This window comes from Microtus ochrogaster, chromosome 5 (assembly GCF_000317375.1).
Source record: "Microtus ochrogaster isolate Prairie Vole_2 chromosome 5, MicOch1.0, whole genome shotgun sequence".
Lineage (NCBI taxonomy): Eukaryota > Metazoa > Chordata > Mammalia > Rodentia > Cricetidae > Microtus > Microtus ochrogaster.
The window spans coordinates 2491140-2510210 of record NC_022012.1 but is presented as its reverse complement, the minus strand read 5'-3'; the positions used below and the strand labels follow the sequence as shown (position 1 = coordinate 2510210).

The 19071-nt window shown below is 39.2% G+C and overlaps 1 protein-coding gene across 6 annotated transcripts in view; it reads left to right on the top strand.

The window, feature by feature from the left end:
* Dync2h1 (dynein cytoplasmic 2 heavy chain 1) overlaps window positions 1-19071 on the top strand; it is a 220582-nt gene that overhangs the window by 85542 nt on the left and 115969 nt on the right. For all 6 annotated transcript variants that reach the window (XR_003376945.1, XM_026779266.1, XM_026779267.1 and 3 more), the window contains exons 48-54: window positions 5954-6084; window positions 7113-7361; window positions 8088-8196; window positions 9227-9340; window positions 10616-10758; window positions 12394-12475; window positions 16172-16326. Coding sequence is in view for 5 of the 6 variants with exons in the window: in XM_026779266.1 (XP_026635067.1) it covers window positions 5954-6084; window positions 7113-7361; window positions 8088-8196; window positions 9227-9340; window positions 10616-10758; window positions 12394-12475; window positions 16172-16326 (983 nt within the window). In the remaining variant the exon portion in view is untranslated. The remainder of the gene's footprint in view (window positions 1-5953; window positions 6085-7112; window positions 7362-8087; window positions 8197-9226; window positions 9341-10615; window positions 10759-12393; window positions 12476-16171; window positions 16327-19071) is intronic.

Genomic DNA, 19071 nt, shown 5'->3' with positions numbered 1-19071 from the left:
CTCTCTCTCTCTCTCTCTCTCTCTCTCTCTCTCTCTCTCTCTCACACACACACACACACACACACACACACACACACACACACACTCATCTGTTGATGACCATCTAGGCTGATTCTCTGTCTTGACTGTTGTGTACAGGTCCATGTGTCTTTGTGATGTGTATGTAGACTTAAAGTCCTTTAGTTACATAAAAGAATGTGCGGTACAGCTGACTCATGGGGTAGTTCTATTTTGAATTTTGTCTTTGACATTCCTCACTGATTTCTGTGCTTTGCAGATTTTATATTCCATCAACAGGATACAAGGGTTGTTGTTTTCCTATGTCTTCGACAGAATTTTATTGTTTGTTTTCTCAGTTTGAGCCATCCTGACTCGGGCAAAATAGAGTTTCCCTGCAATTTTAACTTGCCTTTCCCTGCCTTCTAAGGATGTTGAATTTTATCGCATACACTTAGTGGCTAAATTGTATATACTTTGAGGACTGTCTGTTCAGTTACTTTATCCATGTATTGATGGGATATTTTTGGTGTTGAATTTCTTTTTTTAGATGTTATGTTAGATAGTAATCCTTTGTCAGATGTTTAACTGGCAAAGATTTTATCCCAGTCTGTAGGGTATCTTTTCTCCCTGCTGTGACCCTTGGCTGTGGAGAAGCTCTTATGCCTCACACTGTACTGTAATCTCTATTGATTTCTGCTTGCTATTTGCTGGACTCATAGATTCCTATTCAGAAAGTCCTTGCCTAGTTCTAGGGCTCTAAGAGTTTCTGTTGGGTTTCTATCTAGTGTTTTCATAGTTGTAGGTCTGAAAGTCTTTAATCCATTTTGAATTTTCTTTTGTGAGGGAAAAACATCTGATTTAATTTGTTTATATGTGGATGCCAAGCTTTCTCACCGCCGCCTCTTAAAGAGACAGTTCTTTCTTCAGTGTGTATTATTGGCACATTTGTCAAGAGAAAAAAAAGCTACAAGAAACAAAACCAATTAGTATTGTTGGTCTACTTGCGTTTATCTTACCTGCTCCAGTGATGTACATATGACCCATCTTTTCCTAAACCACACTGTCTAGATTCCTATAACCACGGCATGATACGTGTTGAAATTAGGTAGCCTTATTTCTCATGGAATGATCATGTCTCTGTCTGTGTAATCATGTCTCAGTATGACAAAATTGTGACAGACCTTACATTGAGTCTTTGTATTGACCTGGAATGGATTGGTGTCTGTACTTGGTGTCTTCTGACTCAGACACACAGTATGTCATGAGAGCATTTGGGTCTTTGGTATTTTTCACAAGTATCAGCATATAAATCTGGTATATGATTTTAGATTTATATGTAAGTTTCAAGTTTTTCCTTGGCAGTTATGTGTCCAAGTTGGTTTTGGTTGTTACTTTATGAGATAGGGTCACATTTAGTTTCCATGTTGGCCCTGAAGTTGATATGTAGCTCAGGCTATCCTTGAATTCGAAATTCTACTTTTACCTTACAAGTACCTGGGACTAAGGGCCTGTACTGCCAAAGCAGGTTTTCAAAGATAAGTATGTTGAGTGAAGAAGAGCTTCAGGATATTCCAGACAAGAGCAGTGAGGATGGAAGAAGTTGAAAGCTGAGAAATGAAGTGTATAATGCAGAGTGATGGGTGTGCTAGGCTGTAGAGGTGCTTAGACTTTGGCACTTCATTTCAGGGCATGTGAAACTGTGATAAAGGATTGATGTTGTGCAGTTAGATGATAGATGATAGTTTTATATGTATTCTTTTAGTAACAGTGAGGGTATGCACTGCAATAGTCCATATAAAATTATTAGTCATTGTAATAACCATACCACAATAATCACAATGTGTAATTATATCACAGTATTTTTAATAATTTTAATTGTTTAAAATTACTTTAAAATGTTGATTATAGTGTGTTGAATATTTGAGAGTTTTTTCTGGGAGCCTTTTGAAAGCTGCATAGAGTTTGTTATTAGTAGGAATCATGCTTGGCTTATTCTGTTAGGAAGAGACTGTCACACTGGCCTGACTTGAGCATCTGATACCTCAAAGTCCACCACGAGAGACACACTTCCTCCAACAATGCCACACCTACTTCAACAAGGCCACACTTTCCAATAGTGTCACTCACTCTGAGCCTATGGGGCTATTTCTATTCAATCTGCCAAATTCTACTCCTTGGCTCCCGGGGGCTCATAGCTATATCATAATGCAAAATGTATTTAGTAAAACCTCAAAAGTTCTCTCTCACACTCTATAATAATCTCAATATTGTTTAAAAGTTCAAAGTTCAAAGCCTTTTCTGAGATTCATGCAATCTCTTAACTATAATCCCCTATAAAATCAAAATGCAAAAGCAGATCATATACCGCCAGCATACAATGGCACAGGATATACATTACCATTGCAAATTGGAGGAAAGGGAGCATAGTGAGGAAATAGTGGACAAAGTGAGACTGAACCCAGCAGGGTGAACTCCACAATCTACATCTCCAAGTCTAATTGCATTTTGCTCTTTACATCTCCAGCCTTTTCAGCCTTGCTGACTGCAGCACACTTCTTTCTCTTGTGCTTCTTCTACTCTCTGTTGGCAGCTCTCCCTTGGCAGGTATCCCATGACTCCGGAATCTCCAACATCTTGGGGTCTCCAAGGCAATCCAGGCTTCACCTTCGTAGGTTCACACAATGGCGTCTCTGGGCGTCCATTCGCTCTTGACCTGGCCTGGCTTCAGCAGCTTTTCTTAGTTGCAGAGAGAGATTTTGTAACCCCTTTCTTTTATCCTTGACTCTAAACCAGAAACACATAGCTGGAGCCGAGTTCTCTAATTGCTGGTGCTAGAACATAGCCTCTTGTTCAATTATATATCTTCACCAGCTTTCTGTTTTTGATGGTTTCCTTTACTGCCTAAGCTTGGCGGTTCTGAAATTTGCTCTGTAGACCAGGCTGTCTTAGAACTCAGAGATCTGCATGCCTCTGCCTCTGGAGTGTTGAGGTTAAAGGCATGTGCCACTACACTCAGCTCTAAGCTTTTCTTTAATTTTTTTATACAAGTTGAAAACTTAGCTGGGTGAAATCTTGTCCTAAGGTCTCCACTTCCTTTGTTCCTGTTAATGTCAGGCTTTTCTTTAATCTGTTTATCTCCTTGAACACAGGGGTTAGCAGCATCCTTTTTGGTGTGCCTTTTCTCAGTGAGCTGTACATTTTATATTTTTTTCTTGCTCAGGCTTGCTCCTTTGCATGACAAATCTTCATACAAGTGAATACTGTTAACAACGTGACAGAGTGACTAGCCTGTTTTGAGATTTTTCTCTGCTAACTCAATAAGAACTCTTCAATTTATGGCCAGGTGGTGGTGGCACACGCCTTTAGTCCCAGAACTTGGGAAGCAGAGGCAGGTGAATCTCTGTGAGTTCGAGGCCAGCCTGGTCTACAAGAGCTAGTTCCAGGACAGGTTCTAAAGCTACAGAGAAACCCTGTCTCGAAAATCAAAAAGAAAAACAAAACAAAACAAAACAAAAACCCTCAAAAATATAACAACAATAACAAAACCCTTTTCAGTTTAACTCCAGACACACTTTTTGAACAAAGGCAAAAGACACCCACATTCCTCACTATAATATTTTAAGAACCGTTTCTAGGCCACATGCAAATGTTCTTCTCCTCTGAAACCTCTTGAACTGGGCCCCACTGTTCAAATTGCCCTCAGTGCCACTGTCTCCCATACATCTACTAAGATGGCCATTAAACCCCACTCAAAGCACTTAACAGCTTTTCTAATCCAGAGTTCCAAAGTCTACACTCCTCCAAACAAAAGCATGGGCAGGCCTATCACAGCAGTACCCCAGTTCCTGGTGCTAACTTCTGTTTTACGGTTCTATTTCTATGAAGACACACTATGACCGTGGCAACTCTTATAAAGGATAACATTTAATTGGGTCTGGCTTACAGCTTCAGAGATTCAGTCCATTATCACCATGGTGGGAAGCATGATGGTGCAGGGGCAAACATGGTGCTGGAGAAGGAGCTTAGAGTTTTTGATCTGCAGGCAGCAGGAATAGACTGCCACTTTGGGCCTGGCTTGGGCATCTGCATCTGCAAAGCCTGCCTCCATTGACACACTTCCTCCAACAATGCTACACTTCAGTGACATACTTCTTCCAGCAATGCTACACCTTCTCCTTTAGGCCACACCTCCTAAAAGTGCTACTCCCCATGTGTAGTGAGGAGGCGAGCAGGCCTGCTTTTCTTCCCACCCGGTTCCTGCACGGATAGCTTTGCCCCTGAAATAACAACACACAAATTGTATTCATTTAAACACTGCTTGGCCCATTAGTTCTAGTCTCTTATTGGCTAGCTCTCACATCTTGATTAACCCATTTCTAATAATCTGTGTAGCACCACGAGGTGGTGGTTTACTGGGAAAGATTCAGCATGTCTGACCTGGCGGCTGGCTCCATTGTGTCTGTCCTCACTTCCCTTCTTCCCAGAATTCTGTTCTGTCTACCCACCTATGTTCTGACCTATCAGGCCAAGCAGTTTCTTTATTAATTAACCAGTGAAAGCAACAGATAGACAAATGACCTTCCCACATCACCATGGGGCCATTTTCATTCAAACCAACATGGTGTGCATCTGCAGATAGAGCTTCCTTATTTGTGCACACTGCACACAGAGAAAAGAGTTGATGAAGGGCAGAGGAACTTGGTTGCTTAGGTCTCAGTGGGAAAGTGACTACGGTGTTGGGTCCAGGAGAACTAAGCTTGTGAAGAGGAAGAAAGGGACAAGTTCAGTCAAATGTGGAGTACAATTTCCTTTTAAAGTAATGTAAATTAATACTGTAATTGTAAGATAAATTTGGGGGATTTTTGATTTCTAATTAAACTTTGCTTATTGATTTTTTTTTTATTTTAGAAATTAAGGCCCTTGGTGATATCAGTAAATCCCTGTTCTTTTTAGGGAGTGTTTTGTATTTGTTTTATTTTCATTTACAAATATTATGTGGCGATTTTCTTTATTAGTTACTTTTCTTTTTGCTGTGACAAAATGCCTGGTAATAGCAATGTATGCAAGGGTTTGTTTTGGCTCAGCATTTTAGGTACCATCAAGGCAAGGAAGTCAGGGTGGCAGCTGGTTACAGTGCAGCCATAGTCAGGATGCAGAGAGCTATGGCTCGCTCCCTTTTTCACATCCAAGACCTTAACAGTTAGGGTGGTTCTTCCCACCTCTGATAATCCAGTCTGGCAAATTCCACATAAACATTCATAAACGATAGTCTCCAAGGTGATTCCAGATCATTTCAAGTTGACAGTATTAATTATCACAATCCTAGGGAAGCAAGTGAGAGAAACAAATAGTAGATTGGGGAGTAGCAGAGAAGTTGGAAGGAAGCCACTTGTATGAAGAGAGAAAAGTGGTGATCTGGTTTATTGGCAGAGTTTCAGCATGAGTTAGAGAGGGACTCTTGTGGAGTTTTGGAGACTGAAGGAAAGTCTCTCCCATTGGGGATGTGCCAGGGTTGCCCATGCTCCAGTGGATAACTCCATCCTCATGCACACTGGGCAGCACTACTTGGTGTCCGAGTTATTAGTAACAGAACAACAAAAAGAGGATGTGAAGTTGGGAGAGAAATGGGTTGGGGGAAAAGTGTGGGGATCAGTATCAACAAAACACATTAGTAAATTGATAAAATTTTCAAATCATGAATATATTAAAAATGTTTAAAAAGTGGTTAAGCAATATAATGAAATATTTAACCCAGCTAGTCCTCAGACTGATTTTGCTATTTTAATTTGTGATTTTAGTATCTATTGATTTTATGGATCTTCTAAGTAATTATGTCAATTCATTTAGTGTAATCTACCTTTGTATTTCTGGAGACAATTTTATTTGGACTAAAAAAATAATTTAGTAAATGGGGCAACTGGTTCTCTCATCACTGGTGATATCTTTTCTGCAGATAGCTACTATGTCACATGGGGAGCCCGGCATAGCTCAGGAGCAAATACAGTTCCAGGACAGCCATTACCTCCACATGGGAAACCACTTGGCAAACTGACCTCTGCAGACCTGAAGGATGTCATTAAGAAGGTATGGAATCATGCCCGGGAGTCAGGTATGGCTATGGTAGTATGTTAAAGTCTGGTTAGAAACATTTGAGTACGTGAAATGAAAGATCACACAACAGACAGATCCTGACCTACTTTTTGGAGTTTAGTTCACTCTGGCAGACATTACCAGATGCACAGATGCATGTAGAATTACTAAGATAACTTTTTAACGATGGATTGCCATTGGGCTAGCGATGAGAATAGTGATTGGGAAGTATTCCTGGAGAGGTGAGTGTCATACCTCACTATCAGCGTCACCTGGTGAAAAAGAAAATAGGTGGGGTCCAAGTTGGCACCACCAGAGTCAGGTCACCAGGTGAGGACTGGATTCTGAATCTCCATCTCCTTTGCAGTTTCTTCTTCGTGACCTCTCTTTTGCCCTTTCCCCTCCTTGCCTTCTCTCCACTTTCCTTTCTTCTCCCCCTCCATTTGCCTTCAGCTTAGTTGTGAGAAGAGATAACAGTGTGGCATGTGTATTCTTTTTTTTATGTGTGTAACATATGCTTTTGGGTAACCGTGAAGGCCAGAGGAAAGGTCAGATCCACCAGAGCTGGAGTTAGGCTCTTGTGAGCCATCCTACATCCTACATGTATGCTGTAGTGCTGTCCACAGCTAGCTGAGTTTTGTACACCCTTGAACTTGATTGATGTGAGTTTTTCATATGCCTACAAAGTTAGGTTATTACAAAGTAAAGTTTTAGATGTGAAATAAAATATAGTCACTTCACCCTTTTCTTGAAAGTGTCAAAAATATAACATTCTAGTCTAAATAAGTAAATTAAAAAAATATATTTATTTATTATGTGTGTATGTGTGTGTGTGTGTAGTGCAAGAGAGTACATGCACCATGTGCATGCAGGAGCTGAGAACGTCAGAGTAGGCCATGAGGATGCTGGGAACAAAATCCAGCAAGACTTCTGAGCCATTTGTCCAGTCACAGAAAAATGATATTTTCATTGTATTAACTAGAAATTGCATTAATTATAAAATCTGTTTTTGTTTTTCAAAGGGTCTTATTCATTATGGACGAGATAACCAGAATTTAGATATTTTACTTTTCCAAGAAGTTCTGGAATATATGTCTAGGATAGACAGAGTGCTGAGTTTCCCTGGAGGCTCACTTCTCTTGGCAGGACGCAGTGGTGTGGGGCGGCGAACTGTCACATCTGTAGTGAGCCACATGCACGGTGCGGTGCTCTTCTCGCCCAGGATCTCCAGAGGTTACGAGCCCAAGCAGTTCAGCAGTGACCTCAAGCACGTGAGTCAGCGTGGACGGCAGCTTCCTTTGTTTGCTTTGAAATCTTGCTAGTTATTAAAACTTGTAAGATTTCTACATGTAACACAGTTTTCCTTTTAATTTTGTTTTAGTTTTATTTTCTCCATGATTACTAAAGTTTCATCTGTACACAGGAGGTTGCTGTTAGGATCTGAGATTATGGGATGTCACATTGTGTGATAAACAGGACTACATATTTGTGTAGGAAGAGTATACTTTAAAAATAACCAGTTTTGCCTCAGTGACTTACTTCTAAAATCAGTTTTCCTTCAAGTAATAGTTATTGATAACTCTAATTTACTTTTCAAATGGTACAGGTAAAATACGATTTCCTTTCTATTTCTCTGTTCTAAATAAGTTGGTAAGTAGGCACTAAGTAAGCTAGGTATGGACACTTGGGAGGAAAAGGCAGCAGGATTCTGGCAAGTTCAAGCCAGCCTTAGTCACATAGCAAGATGCTGTGTCTCATAAACAATGCTAGCCGTAAGAGCACACCAAGCAGCAAGTGGACAAGTGACTTATAGGCCCTTCCTTGTGTGGAGAGTGCGCTGCTCTGGAGCCTGTGGTGTGCCGTGGCCAGCTCCACATGCACACTGTCCTTGTCGCTCTTCAGACTATTGAAGGGTATGTTGTCATGTTGTCCTGCCTGGTTGTCGTCTTTAACTTCTCCCAAAGTCCCTGAGAGGACTGGTCTTCCCTGTTCCACAGGTGCTGAATCTTGCGGGGATAGAGGCTCAGCAGGTAGTCTTACTTCTGGAGGATTACCAGTTTGTACATCCTACATTTTTGGAGATGATCAATAGCCTTTTGTCTTCAGGCAAGTGAATGGTTTCTGTGAAGCAAATATAAGTACTACTGTAAAGATTATTCCATTGAAGTTACTGTATAAAGTTTACCTGTGTTACTGGACCTTGAACATAGTTGTTACTGAGGTCATGAGAGTGCACACATGGTTATGACTAAAGAATTGAGATCGCAAGCTTTATAAAGCTAGGAATTATGTAAAAGTTATTGTTAATACCTCTGGTAGTGACTGAACAGAAAAATTTAAAGTAAAAATTGAAAAGCATTTTTTTTTGTTTTATTTTATTTATTTATTTATTTTTATTGAGAAAAGGAAAAAAAAAAGTATCTGCCTCCTCCCAGCCTCCCATTTCCCTCCCCCTCCTCCCACCCTTCTCCTCCTCCCCCCTACTCCTCTCCCCCTCCTTCTCCAGTCCATAAAGCAGCCAGGGTTCCCTGCCCTGTGGAAAGTCCAAGGTCCGCCCCCCTCCGTCCATGTCTAGGAAGGTGAACATCCAAACTGGCTAGGCTCCCACAAAGCCAGTACATTAAGTAGGGTCAAAACCCCTTGTCATTGTCCTTGGCTTCTCATCAGCCCTCATTGTTCGCCATGTTCAGAGAGTCCGGTTTTATCCCATGCTTTTTCAGTCCCAGTCCAGCTGGCCTTGGTGAGCTCCCAGTAGATCAGCCCCACTGTCTCAGTACAGTTCCTCCCCTCCTCCCATTCCCCTCCTGTTCCCCACTCACTCTCCTCCCTCCCCCTCCATCCTTAGGAGAGGGCAGGGAACCCTGCCCTGTGGGAAGTCCAAGGCCCTCCCCACTACATCCAGGCCTAGGAAGCTTTGCATCCAAATAGGCTAGGGTCCCAAAAAGCCAGTACATGCAGTAGAAACAAGTCCCAGTGCCTTTATCAATGGCTTCTTAGTCAGCCCCCATTTTCAGACACAATCAGAGTCCAGTTTGATTGCATGCTCATTCATGAAAAGCATTTCGTATGTAAAATTTGTCTTGAATTGGTGTATGCTAGTCAAAGTAGAAAAAAAATGTTTACTATTTTTCCATAGGCGAGGTCCCTGGCCTGTATACTCTGGAAGAGCTAGAACCTTTGCTGTCGCCTCTGAAAGATCAAGCTTCCCAGGATGGTTTCTTTGGACCAGTCTTCAATTACTTCACGTATAGTAAGAGGCAGAGAGTTCACCGCTAAGTTTATATTCTGCTTGGTGTGAAATAAATAGGATTTAATATGGTGTTCTGCACAGCTTGGCACCTTGGCCTGATTAGGGGTGGAGAGGGAATGAAGAAAACATAGTAAACTTAATAAATGACAAATAGCTGCACGGAGAAATTGGGGCTCCCAGAACCTCAGTGTGATTATTGTGTAGAGCAGAGGAGGCGGACCTCCCCTAGCTAGGCGTGCAGTTACTAGTTTAGTACACACTGCTCGGTCGTTCATAAACAGTCATACTTTTGCACACTGCCAACATTTTCACTTAGACTTTAGAAGGATTTTGCCATCTTCTTAAGCTTGACCCAGGTAGGGGTAAGGTTTTGCCAACTTCTCATGGGCCTGAGGCCTTGGTCCTTGACATGGCTGTGTACTTGTTAAGCGTAACGCTCACTCAGGACTTCCTTGGCTCTCCACAATTTAATTTGCCATAATTTTTCATTAGATTGTGAAGGTATCTTAAATTTAGGGTTCTTTGATAATTAATGACTTTTTTGTTATTTTTTCTTGAGATTTTAGAAAGTAACACAGAAGAATCCTATGATAACAATATCTTAGGAAATTTTATCAGAGGGCAGTGTTGGAATTGAGTGATGGTTTTGGAATACCAGCCTTGCTGTTTGCATTTTCATTTGATTGTATTATACTTACTACACTTGTAGATCTTGTCTTAAATAAGACAGGCTTTATAGTGTTTTTAAATGCTAAGTAGCTAATTATTTATACAGAAGCATTTTCTTGTGCACTATGGAAATAAAATAGAATTTTTTAAAAGCATAGATCCCAGCACCCAGCCATTCCTGTATGATATCTTTATGAATCTTTTTCTGAGTATGTGTGAGTCACAAAACACAGGCGAAGAAATATTTTTATTCATTCTTTGAGAATTCATACACATATACTGTAGATCTCACCCAACTCCCAACTTGCTGCCTTCTTTCCGTAGCCCACTGAGCTGAGTTATGCTGTCCTGGTTTCAGTGGGTGTGGGGCCGGATACTGATCTTAGACCATCTACCAGGGCCGCTTCCTTGAAGAAGCTAGTCATTTTTAACCAGTGTAAAAATCTCGCCTTAATATTATGTTGTAGTTTGCTTTTTTTTTCCATAAGCAGCTCCTACTGTTTCATTAAAAATATATTTACCATAAAACCAGTCCATATATAAGTTCCTTGATTTATGGCTGTTCTCATAATTTTTCCATGATTACAGTTTTTCCCATTTTTTTAGGAATTCAACAAAACTTGCATATTGTCTTGATTATGGATTCTGCAAATATGAATTTCATAATAAACTGTGAGAGTAATCCCGCTCTGCATAAGAAGTGCCAGGTGCTGTGGATGGAGGGCTGGTCTGACAGCAGCATGAAGAAGGTAAGCTCTGCCCTGATGCTGAGCTTGCTCTGCTCTGCCCTCTCCCAGGTTAGCTTAACTGAGGCCCTGGGCATTTCTACTATGTCTGACAGCATGCCTGTTTTCTTTTCGTTCTTAGGATAGTTTAGGTGAATACAGAATTTTAGGTGGCAACTTCAAGTATAGAAATTTTAACAGAATAAAGAGATAATTATCTTTTAAAAAATTGTGTGACTTGGATTTATTAGCCTAACAGGCACTAGCCTAGATTTTTTTTAAATGCATAGTAAGAAATTTAAAAAGTGAAAATTTAAAAATTTAAGTTATTTTAAAAAGCACATTGAGGGGTTGGATAGAGGAGATCTCCTGGGTGTACTGGGGGCACATAAACATGGGAACTTGAGGGGTTAGATAGGAGGGGGTGGGCAGAGGCGGGTGTGTTGAAAGGGATGACTGGAATTGGGGCTTTATGGTTGGGTAGAAGCCTGATGCAAGGGAAACTCCCTCCGAATCTACAAGGATGGCCCCAGCTAAGACTCTTGGGAGTAGTGAATTCACAGTGATCACAGCCATCCCCTGTGATCATATTGGTGACTACTGCAGTTGTCATCAGAGAGCCTTCATCCAGTGGCGGATGGAGGTAGATTCAGAGACCCATGGCCAAACATTGGGCAGAGCTTGGGGAGTCCTGCTGAGGAGAGGGAGAAGGGATTGGGGGAGCCTGGAGGATTAGGGATTTGCAGAAAAACTCACAGAAATGGCTAGCCTGGCTCATGGGAACTCACAGAATCACAGTCTGAATCAACAACTGGGGAGCCTGCATGGGAATGACCTGGGCCCTTTGCATCTGTGTCAGGGTTGTGTAGCTGGATCTATTTGGGGTACTCCAGGAGGTAGGAGCAGGGCTGTTTCTGTGCTTTGACAGGTTCTTGGGAATCGATGCCTTATGCTGGGTTTCCTTGCCCAACCTTTAGAGAGGGGGAGGTTCATGATCTTAAGGCAGCTTGTCAAGGCATGCTTTGCTGATACCATGGGAGGCCTGTCCCTTTCTGAGCAAATACAGAGAAGGGGTAGATGGGGGCGGGCAGAGGAGAAGGATGGGAAACTGAAATTGAGTTTCCTGTATGAGTTCATAGAACCGCTCTAACTACAATCCACTTACTTTACTTTATCTGAATCAGTAATAACTTAGACATTAGGCTTTGAATAATCTTCATACTCCCAATCGCTTACTTCTTTTTGTATACTGGAGGTACATATTGTGTCTGGTATGTTTCAGAGCAGTGTGATGTTGCATCTCAGACAAAGCTTTAAACATGTGGAGGGCAGGCAAGGCTTTTTACCTGTGTGAATAGAGAATGAGTAACTGTGAAGTTCTGGATATGCTTCTCTGTTTTCTCCCTGAATTCAGAAGTGATTTGATTACTTGAGATGAAGGATGAGGGGAGACACTTGGGGTTGCCATCTGGTCTCTATACATACTTCCATCCCTCACAAGTGCTCTCTCAAAAACCCTGTACCTGACAAATGTTCACTTAAGGCCTCTTAGAGGCTTTTCTGCTTTGTCATGAATCAGTGGAAGGAAGGTGAACATTAGTTAAAGGATGTGTAGTGGATTACATTTCATCCAGTGGTAAAGAATACTCTGTATTTTAGATACCAGAGATGTTGTTCAGTGAAACAGATTGTGAAGAAAAACTTGACAAAAAAAGAAAGGAAGAAAAGAAGAAAAATTCAGGTAGTATTTTGGTATAATATACTTATTTATTTACTTTTGTATTTAAGAGATACTACTTTTTCTCATGTTAGAGATTCATGGGTGATGATTATAAATTTAAATAATGTGAACTATAGCACACCTTTCTCTGTTACGTCAGCTTCTAAATAGCAACATGGAGACTTATTATTAATTATGAAAGATCGGCCTTACCTTAGGCTTGTCCTAGTAGCTCTTACAACTTAAATCAACCCATGATTTTAATTCTTGTTCCTTCATGTGACTCTTCACCTGATTATATTTTGCCCTGCTATAGGTTAAAGCAGCTTATTTATTAACCAATGGGAATAAAATATATTCACAGCATACAGAGGGGAATCCCACATCATCTCCCCTTTTCTGTCTAAATAAAAAGGAAGGTTTTAACTTTAGCATATTAAAATTGCATATAACAAAACAGGTATCAAGCAAGAATTATAGTTACAATATTTCTTTGTGAGTCTAAAGTTTCATATCTAATATATCTTTTATCATTAGTAAGGAAAACTATCTAGTTTTCAACTCCATCAAAGACTTCAGAAGGATATAATATTACCTAAGTAAACAAGAAATCCAAAACTCTAGAAATGACAGAGACATTTTTCTGCCTGGACAGTCACCCTGAGTTCTTCTGTACCATTGGGCATCCATCTTCAGTATACAGGCCCGTAGTATCTGGCAGATCTTTTTCATGAAGTAGGAAATTTGAAAAACTATTTTTCCTATATTGGCAGTTTATTAGTCAGTTTCTTCTGTGTCTTACAGAATGTGTGGTAGTTTCCTCTGTGAAGTAGGAACCCTGAAGAACCATTCCATCTTTTGGAAAGTTCTGCAGTCACTTTTCTGTGGGTCCTGCATGTCCAGTTCATACAGCATACCATCAAGCAGTACAGGCAAGAACAGTTTCTTGCCAAAATGGCTAGCCTTGTCACATTGAAGGCAAATTCCATAATGAGTTTCTTCAATGTCCATCAACCTCTTTGTAGTAATTGTTGCTGCCAGAAGCAGACATGTCTCACTGTTGAGAAAAGTCTAAGTTCTTAAAACATTTTAAATGCCATTTCTGTAGGTCTTTGAAGTCTTTGAAGGTTGTCTATCTAACTGAAATATACCTCTGTATATCTAGAAAACCTAAGTAACATGACTACAAATTTAACTATTATCATTGACTATCTATTAATTCATAATTTTAATTATATTTTAAGTGAGCTATATATACATAATACCTTAAACAAGAATAGAAATATACATATAGCAAAATTGACCTTGAATTTGTATCAGTTAGACCAAGATCCACACCAATGTAAAATATTCATCTTTATATCATATCCCCCCTGTTTTTTTAAGAAAGAGGTTGACTGTGACCATTTAACCATTTATAATCAACCCCCTTTAAATGAAAACAAACATTTATAAACAGTAATTTTGGGAATTTGGACTAGTTTTCTTTAAACTTCTTCCTGCTTTTTGTTGAGTAAAGTGTTTTTAGGGTTCACGGAGACCTTCCAGTGGGTCTTGTTCCATCAAATCACAGTAGCCTAGAAGGAATGCACAGGTTCTCATCTGTAGAACCAAAAGCAGAAACTGTTTTCCAAATTAACATATCTTTAGATCCAAATTTTGAAGTCAAGATACCATTATGTTGGTTTATCTTAGCAGCACTCAGAATCAAATATCTTTCTGCAGTCAAAAAATGCAAAGAAAACACAATAATATACATAATCCAGACTCTCTGCGTATATTTCATCTTTATGTAACTTATTTTTTTACTCTATTATTTTAAGTATTTATTATGTTTGCTCCTCTAATCTATAATTGTCTGTATTCTTGTCTATACTTTTTTCCCCTCTCTCTTCCAAGCCTTCGTACATTTTTTTTTTACCCATACTGTGACCTGTTCAGAGGTTTATTTTTGTCTGAGTCTGTCTGTATTACTTATCTGTAATCATTTTCTGACCAGAAGCACCTTTTATTCTTTTAAATGCTAATCGGTTGTAGCTAGGACCAACTCCATGGCCCTGCCTGTTGCCTCTGCCCCATCCATCATGGCAGAGGTATTTTTACTGCCTTTGCTAGCCATGCTCACCACCCCAGCTCCAGAGATGCAATGGGTCTATGTCTTCATTAATCAACTTTTAGCATTCTGCTCACAAACCTCATTTAAATGCAGGACCTCCAGAAAAAGCCATATTTCATGCTGCTAGCATGAACTTGGAATCACACTCTTAAAGGAGCTGATAACAGTTTTTGCTGTTATCACTGAGTCAGGAAGCCTTTGCCTCTGCTTGCCTCTAACAAACAGAGCCCACCTGAGAAAATACTGCTGTCAAGAAGCTGTGCTTAACTCTGTTCTTTTGAGTCTAGAATTCCTTCCCAAGTTCTTCCGGGTTTTATGTGTATGTAGTTGCCTCACATTGGGCACCATATGTAGTCAGAGACTGCTCATTTGTTTCCCAGCACCCAGACCCAAATCATCATACAGAAACTATATTAATTACAAGACTCTTTGGCCAATAGGTTAGGCATATTCCTAGCTAGCTCTTACATCTTGAATTAACCCATTTCTATTAATCTATGTATCACTACTAGGTTGTGGCCTACTGGTAAGGTTCTGGTGTCTGTCTCCTTCAGCAGCAACATGGTATCTCCTTGACTCTGCCTACTCTGTCTCTATAACTCTTCCAGCCTGGCTATATTCTGCCCTGCTATAGGCCATCTTTATTATTTATGGTAATATTCAAAGCATGCAGTGGGGAATCCCACATCAGTGGTTACTTGGCGGAAATGGCAGGGAGCTAGACCACTTTAGATGTGCACTTTTATGACTTGGGAAAGATAAGGGTTAAGCCAAGGAAAAGGTAAGGGAACAGAAAAGAATGGACTTGGAGGGTATTGGGAATTAGTTTTCATGAGGGTTGAATGTATGATGGTTGTGACATATAAGAAAGGATGGATCAAGGGTGCTTTACTGGCTTCTGGCTTAAGAAGTAATTAAAAGTTTGCTTTATTCACTATAGGAGGGGATGCAGATGACCAGTGAGACAGAAGTGTGTTTTTGATCACAGATACATTGAATTCCATATAAACGTACTCCTAACTTTCTGAGAAATATAACCTTTGAAATATTCTCCCCTTCTCTATCAAATGAGTAGATTTTATTTGTCTTATAATCTTTTCTATTTCAAGTAGATCTTACTGTGTTGACTTTGATTACATGCATAATCTAGTTGTAATTAATTTATAGCGTTATAATAACCCATAGAATGATTTTATAGCAATAACACTACCTAGGGGGAATTCAATAACAGTGGAAAGATAGAGATCACTATAACCATAGAGTTCAGATTTCCTAAAGAGCATAGAAGCTGTGGATGCTTTTATGCTTTTAAGAAAGGTCTTGTAGGCAGGGTGGTGATGGTGCATGCCTTTAATCCTAGCACTCGGGGAACAGACAGGCGGATCTCTAAGTTTGAGGCCAGTCTGGTCTACAGAGTGAGTTCCAGGATAGACTCCAAACCTACAGGAAAAACCTCTCTCAATCCACCCCCCCCCAAAGAAGAAAGGTATTGTGTTTAATAACTACATAGAGTAGGGTATCTGAGATATAAGTAAGATTATTTAATATAATTTTTAATATCTTAGGCATTTAAATAACTTTTACTTCCTGTCTTTTTCTAGATGATCCTGACTTTCTAAAATCATTCTTATTAATCCATGAGTCTTGTAAAGCATATGGGGCCACCCCAAGCAGGTACATGACCTTTCTTCATGTGTATTCTGCCATCAGCAGCAGCAAGAAAAAGGAGTTACTGAAAAGACAAAGTCATTTACAGGTATAGTATTGGTAGTGTTGAAAGATTTCATTTTTAGTTTTCAGTTATTATGTTTTGAGTTACTGCTTATAGGGAATGATTTTGCAGATCATGATGCTATGGTGCATGTGAAATATATTTAGTGTGGGTAATTAATGTATAATAAATCCCCAAGAAACAATTATACTTCCATATAGTGTCTCCCACTAGTTGTAATAAGGCATTTTTCATTAGTAGTTATTTCACTTTTGAGGGATAATATTTGCTGTTTTGACAGTGTAATGCTGCCCTTAAGGGCCTTTTTTTTTATATGCGAACAATTTAGAAATTGAGAAATCATTATTTAACTGGGTATGATCCATGCTTGTAATGTAAGTATTTGTTAATCTGAGGCAGGAGGATTAGAAGTTTGAGCTAGCTTGGACTAATCAAGAGACTAGAAGAAAGAAAGAAAACAATGGAAACGTAAGCAGTGCTTTTGTAGATATTATGGGAAAGGTTAATATTTGACATCGTGAAACTGAGATTTTAAATAGTTTAAAAAAATCTGATATTTTCAGTTAAAGTAAAATAATGTTCTTACCCATGCCACTTCTGTAGTGAGTCTTTCCCTGTCCCACCAGCTAGCTCCCTAATTATGGTAATTAATTATGAAAGGTCAGCTGGTAGATTATGCTTGTCTCTAACTAGTTTTTATAACTTAAATTAACCCATTTCTATTAATTTACTTGCTGCTGCGTGGCTCACGGCTTATTACCTAATATGCTACATGACCTGCTTCCTCTGCTTCCCCTGGCAACTCAGTCCTTCCCAGCCTCCTCTCTGCTCTGAAAATCCTGTCTGGCTATTGACTGTTCAGCTTTTTGTTAAACCAGTTCAAGTGACATATATTCACTCAGTATAAAGAAGTAGTCCACATTTCCTCCTTTTGTCTAAACAAAAAGGAAAGGTTTTAATTTTAACATAATAAAACTATAAGTAATAAGAACAGTTATCAGGTAAGAATTACATTTACAATGTCCAGTCCATTTGTATTTGGAGAAAATAGCCCCTTATTTATTCTATCTTGATAAGTTCAAAGATCTGTATTTTAATTTACCTTCTATTATAACTTAAGGAAAACTATAACTGTCTAGTCTTCAACTCCATCAAGGATACCAGAAGGATATAATATTATCTGAGTAAACAGGAAGTGTGGTGCAAACCACTTCCAAAACAACAGAGATATCTGGGTGTCTGGACAGTCACACCACGGTTCCTCTGTAACATTGGGCCATCCATCTTCAGCTTACAGGCCTAGAATATCTGACAGACTTTTCTGCGAAGCAGGAATTTTTGAAGGACTGTCCTAATGTCTTGGCAAAGTTTGGCAATCATTTTCTTTTGTCTCCTGCCTGTCCAGTTTGTACAACATACTGTCAACAGTAAAGGCAAGGGTAGTTTCTTGCCCAAATGGCTAGCTTTTGCCACAAAAAAAGCAAGCTCCATATGGAGATTCTTTGATGCCCATCATTCTTTAATGAAGTAGATTGGTACTGCCAGAAGCAGACATGTCTTACTGTCATGAAAAACCTTGTTATTAAAACATTAAAATGCTATATTCTGAAGGTCTCTGAAGTGTTTAAAAACCATCTATTTAAAATGTCTCTGATTGACCTTGAAAATATACCTAACATAAGTTTAATTATTATAGATGAAACTACCAATCCATATTTCTTTATTATCCTAAATATCTTTCATGGACTTGAGCTTTACATTACATTCATAAATGAGCTGCATAGGTGCTATACCTTAAGCAAGAAATGGAAACATATAATACAGTATAGCAAAAGTAACCTTAAATTTGTATCAACATACCAATCCATACCAATGTAAAATATTTGAGACTAGTGAGTATTCAAAAGTAGACTCAAAAATCCACCCTTTATGTCATCATTTCTGTATTATATCCCTGTCTTCCCTCCAGAAACGATCCTGGATCTAATCTCCCTGACCATGATCAGTAAGAATTTGTAACTAACCCTCTAAATATTGACAAACATACATAACACATTGAATGACAAAAAAAAAAAAAAACAACCAAACAACAACAAAAAAAACCCCCCACCCATCCCACTTCTTGGGAATGTGGGAATTTCATTTTCTAGACTGCTTGTTGTTGTCTGGGGGTGCTAAAATATTTGGGGGAAACCCGTAGAAAATTAGGTTAATGGTCAAGTCCTGGCTAGAATAGTCTTATCAGGCTAGACTATCTCAGCCAGCATCCTTGAAGCTGTTGTGGCTGTAGAAATCTAAGAAAACTGTAATGGAGACATTCTCTCTGGTTGGTTTACCTAAGCCATCGGTTTTCATTGGTATCTTGTCCCCTTGCTCTGAAAACGCATAAACGTTCAAAGGTAACATACATAACACAAGTATGGATTGTGTGTTGTATATGAGCCAGCAAAGATGATCATTGTTTTATGTTTCAGCAAGTAAAATGTATGTCACCTATCTTGAGTTTTTTTAAAATTTTTAAATATTTATTTATTTTATTTCTTTATGCCTGTGAATTTTCAGAGGGTCTTTACCAATCAAATCTGATCTCTGTCAACCTTGAATCCACAGCCTTTCTATTTTTGTGGAAATAAAAGCAAAACCTCTTTTCCAGCATAACATTTTTGACTTCCATTTGATGTTAAGACATTTTAAAAATATATAGAAGGCTTTTTTGTTTTGTTTTGTTTATTTGCTTGCTTTTGTTTTGCTTTACTTTATTTTATTTTT